The 15,062-nt window shown below is 40.5% G+C and overlaps 2 protein-coding genes across 2 annotated transcripts in view; one reads left to right on the forward strand and one right to left on the reverse strand.

Moving 5' to 3' along the window:
- The window catches only part of ganc.L (glucosidase, alpha; neutral C L homeolog), a 45,776-nt gene extending 34,269 nt beyond the window's left edge, over positions 1-11,507 (reverse strand). The window contains exons 1-7 of the mRNA XM_018231201.2: positions 11,393-11,507; positions 8,326-8,459; positions 6,659-6,715; positions 3,225-3,333; positions 2,973-3,097; positions 2,031-2,213; positions 854-887 (exon numbers count right to left, since the gene is read on the reverse strand). Of these exons, the coding sequence (XP_018086690.1) occupies positions 854-887; positions 2,031-2,213; positions 2,973-3,097; positions 3,225-3,333; positions 6,659-6,715; positions 8,326-8,390 (573 nt within the window). The 5' untranslated portion in view covers positions 8,391-8,459; positions 11,393-11,507. The remainder of the gene's footprint in view (positions 1-853; positions 888-2,030; positions 2,214-2,972; positions 3,098-3,224; positions 3,334-6,658; positions 6,716-8,325; positions 8,460-11,392) is intronic.
- Positions 11,508-11,531: 24 nt separating this feature from the next.
- Positions 11,532-15,062, forward strand: part of tmem87a.L (transmembrane protein 87A L homeolog) — a 29,414-nt gene continuing 25,883 nt past the window's right edge. The window contains exon 1 of the mRNA XM_018231205.2: positions 11,532-11,664. Coding sequence (XP_018086694.1) covers positions 11,545-11,664 — 120 coding nt within the window. The 5' untranslated portion in view covers positions 11,532-11,544. The remainder of the gene's footprint in view (positions 11,665-15,062) is intronic.

Here is a 15,062-nt window from a genome sequence, read left to right on the forward strand (position 1 = left end):
CAAAGTTTCGCTAGTGTTAATTCGTCAGCACAAGCATTTCATATTGATCTTTCGCTAGCATTAAAATTATGCTTAGCGAAACTTTGTTAGTACTCTTACGCTTAGGTCAATTTGAATAAGGCGGGTAGATATAGGTCATATATATGTCTTTATAAGAGATGTTGTTGCAAATGCTTGAAGTGGCCACTTATTAAAAATGTCAGAGGAAGCAAAATAAAGACTAAAGAGATCCTCTAATGCCCGAGACATAAGCCCACCCTAAAACAAATGTGCCATGCTCCTCAAATTGGTTAAAAAAATTGTTAACACAAAAATCTTTAAAAGAACTCTTGAAGGCAATCCCACTTTAAAAAATGAAAAAACCTTAGACTTTCCGGCATACAGGATATGTTGTCACTGACATAAGATTGAGGAGGCTGTAGCTTTATCTTATCAGTTCACCCGGTCTAAGTTGGCAAAGGAAACTCTGGCGAAAGAGGTAATGTTCTCTAAAATCGCACTTTAGTGAATTTGCGGAGTAATGATTGTTTGCCTGGGCAGATTTCCGGCAAATTTTCGCTAGCGACGGCCACTTTGCCCTTTAGTTAATCTGCTCCTATGTGTATGCCATTACCCAAGTAAATATTGACTGCAATGGTCTGCATATTGATACTAGCATAGGAAGTGTGTTTTTTAGTCAAGATAATTAAAGGTGTCTGCCAACATAGAAATATGTTTTCAGAAAACTACACTAAAGTAAATCCAAAATATAGAAATACTGAGTACAGAAAACAGTAACGATTATTTCAAATGTAAAACCTAATGCGCTATTGCTCTTTAAGCACATAGCATGCATTAAATAAGTCTTTGTTACCTTTGTCACATCACTGTCACTCTCTAAAATTGCACTACGAAAAAAAAAGAGAGTTAATCAGTTATTAAAAGTAAACATCCTGCTGTAAATTCCTATAAAAAAAACATTTAGCATAACAGAGCTCCACGGAACTCTTCCCACTGACTTCGCCTGCAGTGTCACACCTGTGTTTGGTGGTACGGCACAGCCCTGTCGGTATAGGCTCTACGGGAATAAATGAGCTCCATTAACTCATGGGTTCCCTTGCAGAGGAATGCGTTAAAATCACGGCTAGATTTTCTTATGAGCCCAGAACACTTGGCAGTAACAGAAAGCTGCCTAAGCCCATAGCATTTGTTATGATATAGAGCAGTGGTTTTCAAACTTCATCTGTCCATTGGTCATTGTCCACTATAACCCATAACAAGGCACAACTATATGAAAACATTGCTGTATTGACAATGCAGCCATTGCTCCATCTAGGGCGGATGTAGGAGTCCACCCAAACCGGAGCTTCAAGCTGGGCTTCCAGCAGTAGCTTTTTCCTCTATTTTACCCTAGCCAGACGTTAAGATGCCTGGGTCCCCCAGGGAAGAGATTTTAGGGAACCACTGCCACACAGACTACTAAACTACTGCTGATTGAACTTAATTATTTGTATGCAAAACAGAACATCGTTTTGATTCTAAAAAAAATCACGAATGGGAAAGTTTGTTTATCACTTACCCAAATTTGCTTTGCAGGAAAAAAAAAATCAGATTTTCACCATTTTTTTCGGATTTTTCATCCGATTTTCATGATTTTTTCAGATTTTTCAACCAAAAACTCAGATTTTTTAACCCAAAAACCCAGCGCACTTTTCCATCCTGTGGATTTAATAAATTCCGAAAAATTTGAGATTTTATAAAAAAAAAAACATGAATATTTGGTGATTTTTGCATTCGGAGTTTAGTTAATAACCCCCTAAGTGTCTTTATGAGTTTGGCACAGAAGGGAGGGAGCACAAAAAGTTTGGCCAGCTATACCACCAAAAATCAGGTGACGAAATAAATTTTTATTTTTTTATTTTATTTAAATAAGATATTGCTAATCTAAAACCCAGTATTTGTTAAACTACAGTTCCCAATACCTCTTTGAATATTTATCAGTTAGAGAAGTGTGATGCATTTTCATCATTCCGAGCACCAAGCTCTCCTACCTTTTTGATTGTGGAGAAACCAGACATTCAAAATATAACAATCCCTGGGAATTAAGACTAAGAAGAAGCTTGTCATCTGCAGTTACTGAGACAGAAAATGGCTGAGCTGTGATGTGTATCTTGTAAGGGCCATTTGGATTCTCCAAAACAATGCTGCCAGATTCCCGCTGTGACACGCTTAGCCTGAGAGGATAAAACATAATTATTATTACTGCATAACAAAGGAGACATTTAAGCCATAAGGATTCATTATTTAGACTAGAAGAAAAGAACTTTCATTTGAAGCAACGTAGGTGGTTCTTCACAGTCAGGACAGTGAGGTTGTGGAATGCACTGCCGGGTGATGTTGTGATGGCTGATTCAGTTAATGCCTTTAAGAATGGCTTGGATGATTTTTTGGACAGACATAATATCAAAGGCTATTGTGATACTAAACTCTATAGTTAGTATAGGTATGGGTATATAGAATTTTAATTAAAAGTAGAGAGGGGTGTATGTATGGATGCTGGGTTTTCATTTGGAGGGGTTGAATTGATGGACTTTGTCTTTTTTCAACCCAATTTAACTATGTAACTATGTAACTATTTTATCTTATTTGGACAAGGTGCTGTTTTACTATTACAGAGGAAAAAAGAAATTTTAAAAAAGTGAATTTGTTTCTGGATAATGGATTTCCAAATAACAAATCCCATACATGTATTCAATTGAGCACAACTTTTCCTTGTGCTTTAAAATACATTTGCAGTTTCTATCTAAAGCAGTATTGCAACTACACACACACACACATGTACCTGCACTTTGACATGACAGTAACGTGGGAATAAAATCATATAAGTCTAATTAAAGAAATAAAACTGATCTGCATTTAATAATGATGCCCCACTGTGTGACTTTGTAATAACAGTTTCCTTTGTTGATAGAGAGTCAAATTTGAAAGTGGACCTTTCAGTAGCCATATCTTTCACTATGACATCAGGAACCTCGTATCTTGGTTTCAGTGGAGATATCTCATTGATCTTAAGCCTGAAGATGCTTTCACAAGGTATGATTTGAAGCTGAAGAGGAACCTGAGAGGAGAGTGGGGTTTTTAATTACAGACCCTATGTGATGCTGATGAGGCCACATAGTGCATTATTACACATCTTTTCAAAGTCACAAAGTAGCTTGTTATCATGGGTCTTCTGTAACACTTACCTTTGTGTCCTGGTTAATGATCTGCAGGGTGGTAATACCTTTATCAACTATGACTGTTTCCAGATCAGCATAATATGGTGATTGGCCCGGAAGGAGAAGCTTCTGCCTCCTATAAAAAAAAAAATAAGCAAAAAATTGCACACTCATCAGTTTTGTCTTTCCTCTTGGCCACTGTTTCATAAACTGGTCCCTTAGAAGAGAGTTTTTACAGACCATCCTATTTTCCTTTCAGTTTTAGCCTGTCTTTAGAGAAAATGTATCAGTTTGAGAAAGGACCACACAGGTCCAAAACTTTGCTGTATTTAGGCATATGTGAAATAAAGGAGGTTTTACTAGGGAATGGAAGTGCTGCAATCAAGGGCGGGGGTACAGGGGGCCCCGTGAGGGCCTAATTAATGAGCTATTTCAACATATATTTTTAAAAAAGGACAACCTCAGGATATGTTGGGGGCCCTAAAATGAATTTGCTGTGGGGCCCAGTAACATCTAGTTACATCAGTGGCTGAAATTCTTGTGAATTTGATGTAGAGGAAATGTGGTCTGTCAATGCCTTTTTTCATACATCAGGACATGAACATGGACACTTTATAGGAGTTGCATCTCCCTCTCATGTCCCGTGAAATCTAACTAACAGCCAACAAGCAAATCAGTATCGATAGGCCATCCTTGGGTATAGCAAAATTGAACAAAATCCTGCTGTGCAGTTTAAAGTATCTTGCAGACAGAGGTTATACTGTATAAGTTAAGTTGTATTGGTCATCTCTTGCCCCTCCACAAACCAGGACCTTGTCACCAGATGATGGATCCTATGCCTGTATTACTTATATTTACATACTATTCTATCCTGCCAATCCTTCGATTTGTTATTTAAACAGTTAGTTTACCTTTAAATTAACTTTGAGTCAGATATAGACAGTGATATTCTAAGATAATTTGCAACTGGTCTAGATTTGTTGTGTTTTTTTTAATGATTACACTTTTTTGCAGCTTCAGTTTGGAATTTCAGCCATATCTGCTTGCTAGGGTGCAATTTATCCATGCAATCAGGCAGTGTGTTTGAAAGCAAAACTGGAAGATGAACAGGAAAGGGCCTGAATAGGAAGATATATATATATATATATATATATATATATATATATATATATATATATATATATATATATATATATATATATATAGTAATGCGAAAAGAAAAAAGATTAACCCTTAAAGTTGCACCACCCCATCATAACATCCGATGACTCAAGGAACGAGTTAGTTAAAACTTAACTTTTAATAAATAAATCAAAAAACTTAAGTCCAGAAGAGCATTTAAAATACGGTTAGGAACAGGGAGACAAAGAACCCAGATCCAATTAGGCAAAAAGTACACAGTGTGGGGTGAGTATTGGGATGTCAATTGGTAACCAGCCGATCTGCCAGACTTGGCATATAAATGCCCGTGAGTTACTTTTGATCTAGATTAGTTAGCCAAATGCTAAATTAAACCTTATATAAGAGCTTCCAAGCCTTGGTATTTCTGCCACCCCTTCACCCTCAGGCGCACCCTCCAATTTCCATGGAGACAAAATATATATCACAACCCCGAATTAAATCGGGCAGTACGTATGCAAAAATTGCCAACCTTGGCATACGGGTGCTGGTAGGTAGTAGAGCTCAATTAGTAAGTCGTGGGCTAGGCTAAAGACTTCCAAAGATCGCTTTAAGGTCCCGCTTTTAGCCCCCCTGCCTAACCAATCTAGGCAGGGGGGCTGAATCAAACACAATTTTTAGGCTATCGTTCCACAGCAGCAATGGGTGGGAAGCTCTGAGGGTGAAGGGGTGGGTAATCGACGGAACCTCTGTTAATAGGATAGAATTTTATCTCCTATGCGAACCTTAATGAATACAACAATTTAAGTTTCTCACCATGGCAATGGGAGGGTGCGCTTGAGGGTGAAGGGGTGGTGCACCAGACCTTAAAGCGATCTTTGGAAGTCTTTAGCCTAGCCCACGACTTACTAATTGAGCTCTGCTACCTACCAGCACCCGTATGCCAAGGTTGGCAATTTTTACATACGTACTGCCCGATTTAATTCGGGATTGTTTGATATATATTTTGTCTCCATGGAAATGGGAGGGTGCGCCTGAGGGTGAAGGGGTGGCAGAAATACCAAGGCTTGGAAGCTCTTATATAAGGTTTAATTTAGCATTTGGCTAACTAATCTAGATCAAACTCACGGGCATTTATATGCCAAGTCTGGCAGATCGGCTGGTTACCAATTGACATCCCAATACTCACCCCACACTGTGTACTTTTTGCCTAATTGGATCTGGGTTCTTTGTCTCCCTGTTCCTAACTGTATTTTAAATGCTCTTCTAGACTTACATTTTTTAATTTATTTATTAAAAGTTAAGTTTTAACTAACTCGTTCCTTGAGTCATCGGATGTTATGATGGGGTGGTGCAACTTTAAGGGTTAATCTTTTTTCTTTTCGCATTACTATTTATCCTCATAACCCTGCACACCATCTGGCTGTCTTGCTCAAATTTAGGGGTGGTGCTCCCTTACTCAGGCCTGCTTACATATATATATATATATATATATTATATATATATATATATATATATATATATATATATATATATATATATATATATATATATATATATATATATATATATATATATGCTGTGAAAGGCTTTAACACACACTTCAAAAGTTATATATATATATATATATATATATATATATATATATATATATATATATATATATATATATATATATATACACATATAGGAATAAGAAAATACAGCAAATTGCACCTAAAATAAACATTATAAAACAATAAATGCAATTCTGAATGCTCATGAATTCAACTAGACAGAATATAATGGAATCAATTAACTGATGTGTTTAAGTGCACTCAACCCTGTAAGAACCTGTAAGAGCCCTTTAAGCCCACTGTTAGAATCATGTGCCAAAGTCATCTGCAGCTACACAATAAAGCAGAGACAATACCTGCCAAAATCACTTAGTAAAAAATAATTCTGCAGTTTTTGGCACAACTATTGGAGAAATTTAAGAAATAATTTATACAAGATGTTAAACAGCACATGTATCCATAATCTGAAGCCTCAAGTCTTTAAAACTTTTGATCCTTGTGCACATTATCCAAAGTCGCTGCTGCTTTAGGTTAGTTGAGCAACTCATCTCAGATTGCAGTGACAAACAAGTTACCAAGAGCAGCAAAAAGGCACTCCTGGTAACTTAAAGAGACACATTTCAGTTTTTAAATCAGAAAATCACCTCTTCTAGTGCAGAGAGCACCACTGCATTCTCTGCCCTCCTAGACCCCCTCCAGCATAGGAAAGGTAAGCTCCAATCGGTTCCTGGTATAGAATCACCCCTAATATTAGCATTGGGCTACATATTTGTATGACAGTCTCACCTGTAAAAGCCAATTTGACTGCAGGTCTTGAATTTTTTCTTGTCTTCAGTGAGAATGCTGTGAACAAAAAAAAATATTTTTAAAATGTTTATACAATCATTAGTGATTTCCTGCAGGACTAGAATGGGTTAAACTTCTCCAAAATATACTATGCTACTGGATTTCAAGCATGACTGCAGTTGCATAGTCTGTTGGCATCCTTCCACAATCTGTTGATCACTTGAGATAATATTTGCTTTTTAATTTAGGGAAAAGATATTATTAAGGTAAACACTCGCTGGTATTGACATTTCCATAGTGCTTCACATTACCATAACTGATATATTTAGTTTCTAACAGCTTCACCTATACTATAGTAAACTTACAGCCAGGCTTATTATAAAAGTGGTGCAATGAAGAGGGTCTGGTTTACTAACATCTAATTTCATTTTCTAACTTGTCATAGATAGAAATTGCTTAATAGTTGCTAGTGGTAAATGTACTGTCGCAATTCACCCCCTTTGTCAATGAATTAGCCCCACTGAACTTTACATTTTGAAGCCTCAGGTTTTCATATGGCAATAATGGGATGAAGAGGTGCTTAATGGTTTTTCTGCCTCCCCTCAAACAGGTTATGGAAGAGTTTACAACACTAAAACAAGTGAATCTGGTTTAAAAAAAAAAAAAAAAAAAAGGAATTTGGCTCTTAAAGTTACCAGGTATGTTTTTGGCACCCCAGGATGCTGTCCAAGCAAATATTCTTACCTTGCCTCATGGCCAAAATATTACATATTTAACAATTTTTTGAGCTAAAATGATACACTCTAGGACTCCCCAAAAAACTGTATGAAGCTGTATCTATTTGAAGCTGGGATTAGAGCTCAGTGCAACTTCAAATCTCTAACACTCATTTCAATTTGTTAAAAACTGACTGTGCATAAGCCTGAAGTTATGACCCAGAATCAAATTGCAAAGTGTGCCCATTCTATAAGCACTCACATCTGAGGTATGGCTGTGCTTTGAACCTAGCAACAGATTGGAAATCCAGGGCTAGGAGCAGAGTGCATCACCTACAAGCACAAGGCAGCCCTAGCTTCACCAACTGCCACATGGCAGACACTATGTACAGGGCTCCATTGCAGCTGGAGCATACCGGGGCTCTCTATCGTCGTACATGCAAGTTAGGCGACAGTACAAAGAGGCAGCATTGACAGTTTTTGGACTTCTCCACAAAATGAGAAAATGTCTCATTATATATCGCACTTTATTTGTAAAAATGTGTTGTACGGCATTACATCCACAAGTTGCACTATAAAAATAAAGATCTACAACACCCTTCTCTCATAAAGGCACAGGACGTGGCCCACAAGCCTAATGGCAACAGATAACAGTGAAACATGTCACTTCCTCATTACCTAGTGCTACAGACTAAATATACATGAGAGAAGAAAAAGGATTTTCTAAAGAAAATGGCTTTAAAAAGTTGATTCAAGGTAAGAGAAAAGTATTTTACATTTAGAAATCCTAGACCTGACCAGACTTGTAATTGCAGTTTGACACATTTATTTGACACAGCAAGGTGCAAAGGTGAACTGCAGTAGGCTGCTATAGCAGAGCTCCTATTTAGCAATTTAGCAGTTTGTGGTGTAATCAAACATATTCACAAATCTTTAATTCACTTTTCTTACCCGTCTAGGGTTGCATCAGTGTCAGAGGCATGGGGGGTCAGCGGGGCTGGTTCCTGGAGACTCATAGTACCGTGTTCACCTTAATCAGGTATGTGATCCTTGTACACTTCCTAAAGCAGTGACGCCAGCTGGTCCTGAGAGAAATGACAGTGTATTTTTGAAGTGCACATTCTGCATTAGATGATCATCCCAGCTCCCCACTGTTTTGTCTATACGATTATTTTATTCTTTGTAAGTAATAAATCAAACTATACTATAAGAAGTCCCCTTGTCTAATAGCAGGGAGATTCCACTCCCCAAAATCCCACCCTTAATAATTCAAATGTAGTCTTCCCCATGTCATAGATATCCTCACCCTCCCTTAAGGGGTCAAGCATACACACAACAACACTGGGACTTGATTGACAGGTTCCTCTGCTTAGGCTAGCAGGTATTGTGAGTGGTCAAAATGCATAGCACCTTTCAGTTTGGTGTCACTGAAATACTTTTCCAGGATGTAGGGTGAAGACACACAGAGCTACTAGTAGCAGCTACTTGTCATGGCTACAAAAATAGACAATGCTGATAATTTACTGAATACTGTTTCTACATGTGTTTTAGCAGAGGCAATTCTCAGTATTGTCTATGGCAGGGTATTTTCTATACTAGCTGATACTAGTTGCTCTGTGTGTCTTCACCCTTAGATGTATTGAGCATGGTTCTCTTGTATCTCAGTATATGTATATTCAACATACACACCCTTACTACTGGACTGCAGAATATGTTGGCTCATTTAAAACATAACATAATAATATGAACTGTCACATGTAATTTTACTTGTCTACATTGACCAAGACTTTTGCTATAAGTTTGAGAGTACCAGAAGACAAATGGCTATTTCCACTCATGTAAATGAATGAATATGCCCCCATATCCCTGTAGGGAGTGTGAAGATGCACACACGCGCACCTGGCCTTTCTACTGAAGGTGGTTTTTGGGTGTTTGTTGTTGTTGGTTTGGCACGATTAATAGGGATGCACCGAAACCACTAATTTGGATTAGGCCGAACCCCCAAATCCTTCGGGAAAGATTCGGCCGAATAACCAACCAAATCCTAATTTTCATATGCAAATAAGGGGTGGGAAGGGGAAAACATTTTTTACTTCCTTGTTTCTTGACAAAAAGTCATCTGATTTCCCTCCCCGCCCCTTATTTGCATATGCAAATTAGGATTCGGATCGGCCGGGTAGAGGATTCGACCAAATCCGAATCCTGTTGAAAAAACCTGAAATGAATCCTGGATTCAGTGCATCCCTAACGATTAAACACAGGGCAAACCGCTGTTAAGCATTCAACCTGTGTGCTAGAGTTTTCCTTGTTTCCCATATCCCTGTAACCCTGTGTGCAGCAACTGATAGTGTCCAATTCACACCATTTGTTTTCTATTTATAATCCATTTATTTGAAACAATGGGGCCTCCAAAAGGACATGGGACATGCAGGGTTTTGGTGGCAGCTGCCATTGTTCAAATCTGCAATGGTCTAAGCCAGAGGTCCCCAACCAGTAGCTCGTGAGCAACATGTTGCTCTCCTACCCCTTGGATGTTGCTCACAGTGGCCTCAAAGCAGGGGCTTATTTTTTGAAATTCCAGGCTTAAAGGCAAGTTTTGGCTGTATAAAACCATGTGTACTGCCAAACTGAGCCTCAATGTAGGTTGGCAATCCACATAGAGGCTCCAAATTGGCCAATCACAGCACTTATTTGGCACCCCAAGAACATTTTTCATGTTAGTGTTGCTCATAGGTTCAAAAGGTTGGGGATCCCTGGTCTAAGCAGTGGCATAACTAGATATTACTGAGCCCCAGAGCAAATTATTTTTCAGGCCCAGAAAACGTGTAGAGGTTGACCTGTTTAACCAATATTTATTGATATTGTATATGACTTAGGGCCTCATGGGGCCCCCTATACCTCCTGCAGCCACAGAGTCTTTTTCCTTTGTAGTTATGCCCTGGGTCTAAGCCTTTATTGTACATAGGCTTAGATCAGCAGTGGTCCCCAACTGTCAATGCCAGTGCTTATTTTTTAAATCCTGGTTTGGAGACAAGTTTTAGTTGCAGTAACATAACTAATGGGAGGCTGTCCCAGGTGCGGGACATGCAGCCAGGCCCCCTCCATACGTGATTTTCAGTGGTGCGTGAACTGCCGGGGGGGGGGCCTGAAAGGGACGGGCCCTGGTCTAATCGCACCCCTGCTCCCCAGGTAGTTCTGCTACTGTTTAGTTGCATAAAAACAAGGTGTACTGCCAAATAGAGCTGCCAGTCCACATAAGGGCTACCAAATGGCCAATCATGGCACTTCGTTTGCACCACCCAGGAGCATTTTTTATGCTTGATTTGTTCTCCAACTCTTTTTACATCCGAATGTGGCTCATGGGTAAAAAAAAAAAGGTTAGGGATCCCCATCTCAGACAATGGAAGGAAGACCATTATGGCTTTTTAGCCAGCCTAGCTTGAGAAGTGCTGTCTAAACCTATGTTGCTGTACATGTGGAAAGTGAATTCAATGACGCGTGCCCCTCAAGAGACTTGGAGTACTGACTTCCAGTAGTTATTGGACTCTTATTTAGATAAGCGGGAAGTGCTGAGTGACCACCAGCAAATGCTGACGCGTTTTGAGCTCTAATAGATGGAGCTAGCAGATTTTTGGATGGTAGCTACAAAACGCTTTGTTTGTCCGGTCCCTAAAGCTCCAAGCCATGTTTCCAGCCCAAAGTGAGTTCTGCTGCAATCTGTAAAGCAAAGCTCTCAGGTGAGCAGGCAGTGTAACCAGTCTGGTAAGGGTGGGGCATCTTAGATTATAGCCAGAAGCACAGTTACCTGCCTCCTTCTATACACACACACCTGTAATACTAATGTCACATTCACTGAGCCTCCGAGTGGATAAATGTGGAAACTCAACCCACATGTCCCTTAAAGTATTTAGAAGTTTAGTGACAGTCTCTGACACAGCATAAGCCTATATAAATCCCGAGCCAGAGGGACTATAATAACTGACAGTGAAGCCTCTTTCCTGTACCTGCCGATGTTTACCTTTGTCTGTCTGCAGTCACGTGTCATTCAATATTTACTTCTATTGTCATTGCACCAATCATCTACCCACGCCCCGCTCCGGGGATCCAATCAGCTAGCGCCAGGGGCGGTACCGGAACTGACAGGTTGAAGCTCCGGTTCTGGTGTCGGTGATGGCGCTGCCAGGTTGCCGGTGTTTGTTGGCTCTCCTGTTTATCGGAATAATTGGATGCAGTATCCTACATCCGGCTCGGGCAGCGGATCCTTCTCAATGGAGATTACGGATGCCTCTGGTGAGCTGAAAGAAGAGATAGGAAAACGTAGGGTCACACTCTGTAAAGCTATCGGCGACAGCTGGAGTCATCACATAGCTAGGGACTGGGAGCTGCACTGGGAACATCCACCACTAACATGGACTTATAGAGAGATGGCAAGGATGGGCCCCTAACCATATGAGACAGGACATCCCACATACTGCATGGCTAATGGGCAAGTTCTGTGTTCTGTCATGCAGATTCGTATTGCTCACGAGTCATTGCAGGATGTAGATTTAAGATGTGTCCAGTTTTACGTGGGTTATTCGACAAGCATGTGGGGGGGGGGCAGGCAGCACGTGACACTGGGCAGTCACTTGGGTAACTTAAGGCGATGGAGTAAGATTGGGCAGAAAAGTCGAAGGCTTCTTGGGTCTTTGTGATGATTAAAGTGGACCCGTCACCCAAACAAAATTATTCCAAATCCTATTTTATAATGTTAGTCAAGCAAAATGAACTTTAATTACACTGTGTAAATTATTTGAATATTGTTTCCATCAGTCTGGGAATTCAAAATTATAGCAACCAGGAAGGAGCCATTTTGTGGACACTGTTATTAAGGCAATCCTTACATAATCTCAGAATCTTGTTTGTGCACCAGGGGACAGGGACCCAATGCCCATCACCATGCACTGGTTACACAATTAAATCGTTAAGAGAGCTGGGGGAATGTGGTGAGAGCGGTGACATCTAGGAAGTGCTGAATGGAAAGTGAAAGTAATTGCTTGCCCCGCCTCTATGCCTAGGCATAGAGGCGGGGTAGGCAATATTTGATTGACAGCTGATATTTTTAAATGAGTTTACAACAGCTATGAATGCTTTATTAAAAAAAAGAAATTGGATTTCATGTTTAATTTTAAAAGGACTTTTATTATACAGATTTTCATGTCTGGGTGACGGGTCCACTTTAATAGAGGCCTTGACAAGATTTAAATTAAACTGATGGTCTTGTGATGAGTAGTGAGGAGCTGGTGGTCTTGTGGTGGATGGCAGGCAATCGGTGGTCTGACTTTTGATCAGCAGTGAGAAAATGGTGGTCTTGTAATCACCAGTGAGAAACCGGTGGTCTTTTGATTAGCAGTGAAAAACCGGTGGTCTTGTGATCGACAGTGAGAAACCTGTGGACTTGTGATCAGCAGTGAGAAACCAGTTGTCTTGTGATCAGCAGTGAACTGGTAATGTTGTGATGGACACCAGGGAACTGGTGGCCTTGTGATGGGCAGTAAGAAACCGGTGGCCTTGTGATGGGCAGTAAGGATCCGGTGGCCTTGTGATGGGCAGTAAGAATACGGTGGCCTTGTGATGGGCAGTAAGAATCCGGTGGCCTTGTGATGGGCAGTAAGAATCCCCTGGCCTTGTGATGGGCAGTAAGAATCCGGTGGCCTTGTGATGGTTAGTAAGAAACCGGTGGCCTTGTGATGGGCAGTAAGAAACCGGGGGCCTTGTGATGGAAGTAAGTATCCGGTGGCCTTGTGATGGGCAGTAAGAATCCGGTGACCTTGTGATGGGCAGTAAGAATCTGGTGGCCTTGTCATGGACAGTAAGAAACCGGGGGCCTTGTGATGGGCAGTAAGAAACCGGGGGCCTTGTGATGGGCAGTAAGAGACTGCTGGCCTTAGCAAGGGTAGCAAGGAACCAGTGTTCTTGTGATGAACTGTGAAAAATGTGTTGTCTTGTGAGGGATGGCAGGGGCCTGTCGGTCTTGTAAATGGTGGACATTGATCTTCTTGTGACAGATCATAACCAAAACTAATGGTCAAGTGATTGGATGATTGGAAACTGGTGATCATGTGATAGACAATTGTCATCTTGTAATGGACAGCAGGGTATGGTGGACTTGTGATAATTAGTGGGAAACTGATGGTCCTTTGATGTATGCTTGTCATGATTATGGGTTTTTGAGGTTTTTATGATTATAGGGGCCTTTGTCAGTTTTGATCAGTAGGTGAGTAGCAAAATACGTCAAAAAATTACTTTCTTGTTCTAGACATAGGGATAATAGTAGCCACTCTAAAGGTGGCCATACACGGGCCGATAAAAGCTGCCGACAGACCGTGTCGGCAGCTTATTGGCCCGTGTATGGGGGCCCCCGACGGGCTTCCCCGATCGAGATCTGGACAAAAGTCGGCCAGATCTCGATCGGATGGGATTAAAAATCCCGTCGGATCGCGGCCGCATCTGTTCGTTGATGCGGTCCCGCGATCCGACCGCCCGTTTGGCGAACGCTAGGATCCGATCGTTGGGCCCTAGGGCCCACGATCGGATCAGCCCGATATTGCCCACCTCAAGGTGGGCATATCGGAGGGAGATCCGCTCGTTTGGCGACATCGCCAAACGAGCGGATCTATCCGTGTATGGCCACCTTTAGTCAGAGAAAAACTCTGACTGTATGTTCAAGGTATTCACTTATTTATTGTATAGTGCTGCAGACTATTATAGAGATTTTATCTTTGCTGCTAGCCACCCTAACCTTCTGTGTAATCCAGACGAATTGCATTAAAAAGTGTACTGTTTACAGTAAGTTTCTACCAGATTAGTGAAGAGGAAAACTTTGCCTAATACAGAGCTAGATGTATTTCAACATATTCTTGCACAAGGGTTCATGTATTTTAGCATAAATGAAGTAATAATGCCAGATCTTCTTCTTTATCAGGTTCATATACAACAGACATGCTGCATGGTTGATTGGCTATTAATATAGATGCAGACTGCACTGCTTTCTACGTATCGATTTGATTTAATTTAAAGTGGCAGTTCACCTTAGAATTAACTTTTAGTATAGTATGCCCTGCATTAGTCTAGGACAGTTTATTATTATTACTGTATTATTATTAACATGTATTTATAGAGCGCCAACATATTGCGCATCAATTTTCATATATTTTTTTCTAACTATCGGCCTTGGAATTTCAACTGCAGTCTGGTTGCCAGGGTAATTAAACAGTTTGGAAGATTGAAAGATCAATGTTAGAAGACTTGAACAGAAATATAAGTAAGAGAAAACAGGAATAATCTGGAACTCTTAGGAGCATATTCATTAAGGGTTGAGTGGTGTATTCAAGGTTATTTTTTATAGGGATGCACCGAATCCAGGATTCGGTTCGGGATTCGGCCAGGATTCGGCCTTTTTCAGCAAGATTCGGATTCGGCCGAATCCTTCTGCCCAGCCGAACCGTATCCGAATTTGCATATGTAAATTAGGGGCGGGGAGGGAAATTGCGTGACTTTTTGTCCGAAAACAAGGAATTAAAAAATGTTTTCCCCTTCACACCCCTAATTTGCATATGCAAATAAGGGTTCGGCTTCGGTTCGGTATTCAGCCGAATCCTTCGTGAAGGATTCGGGGGTTCGGCCGAATCCAAAAAAGTAGATTCAGT

Source organism: Xenopus laevis, chromosome 8L (genome assembly GCF_017654675.1).
Source record: "Xenopus laevis strain J_2021 chromosome 8L, Xenopus_laevis_v10.1, whole genome shotgun sequence".
Taxonomy (NCBI): Eukaryota; Metazoa; Chordata; class Amphibia; order Anura; family Pipidae; genus Xenopus; species Xenopus laevis.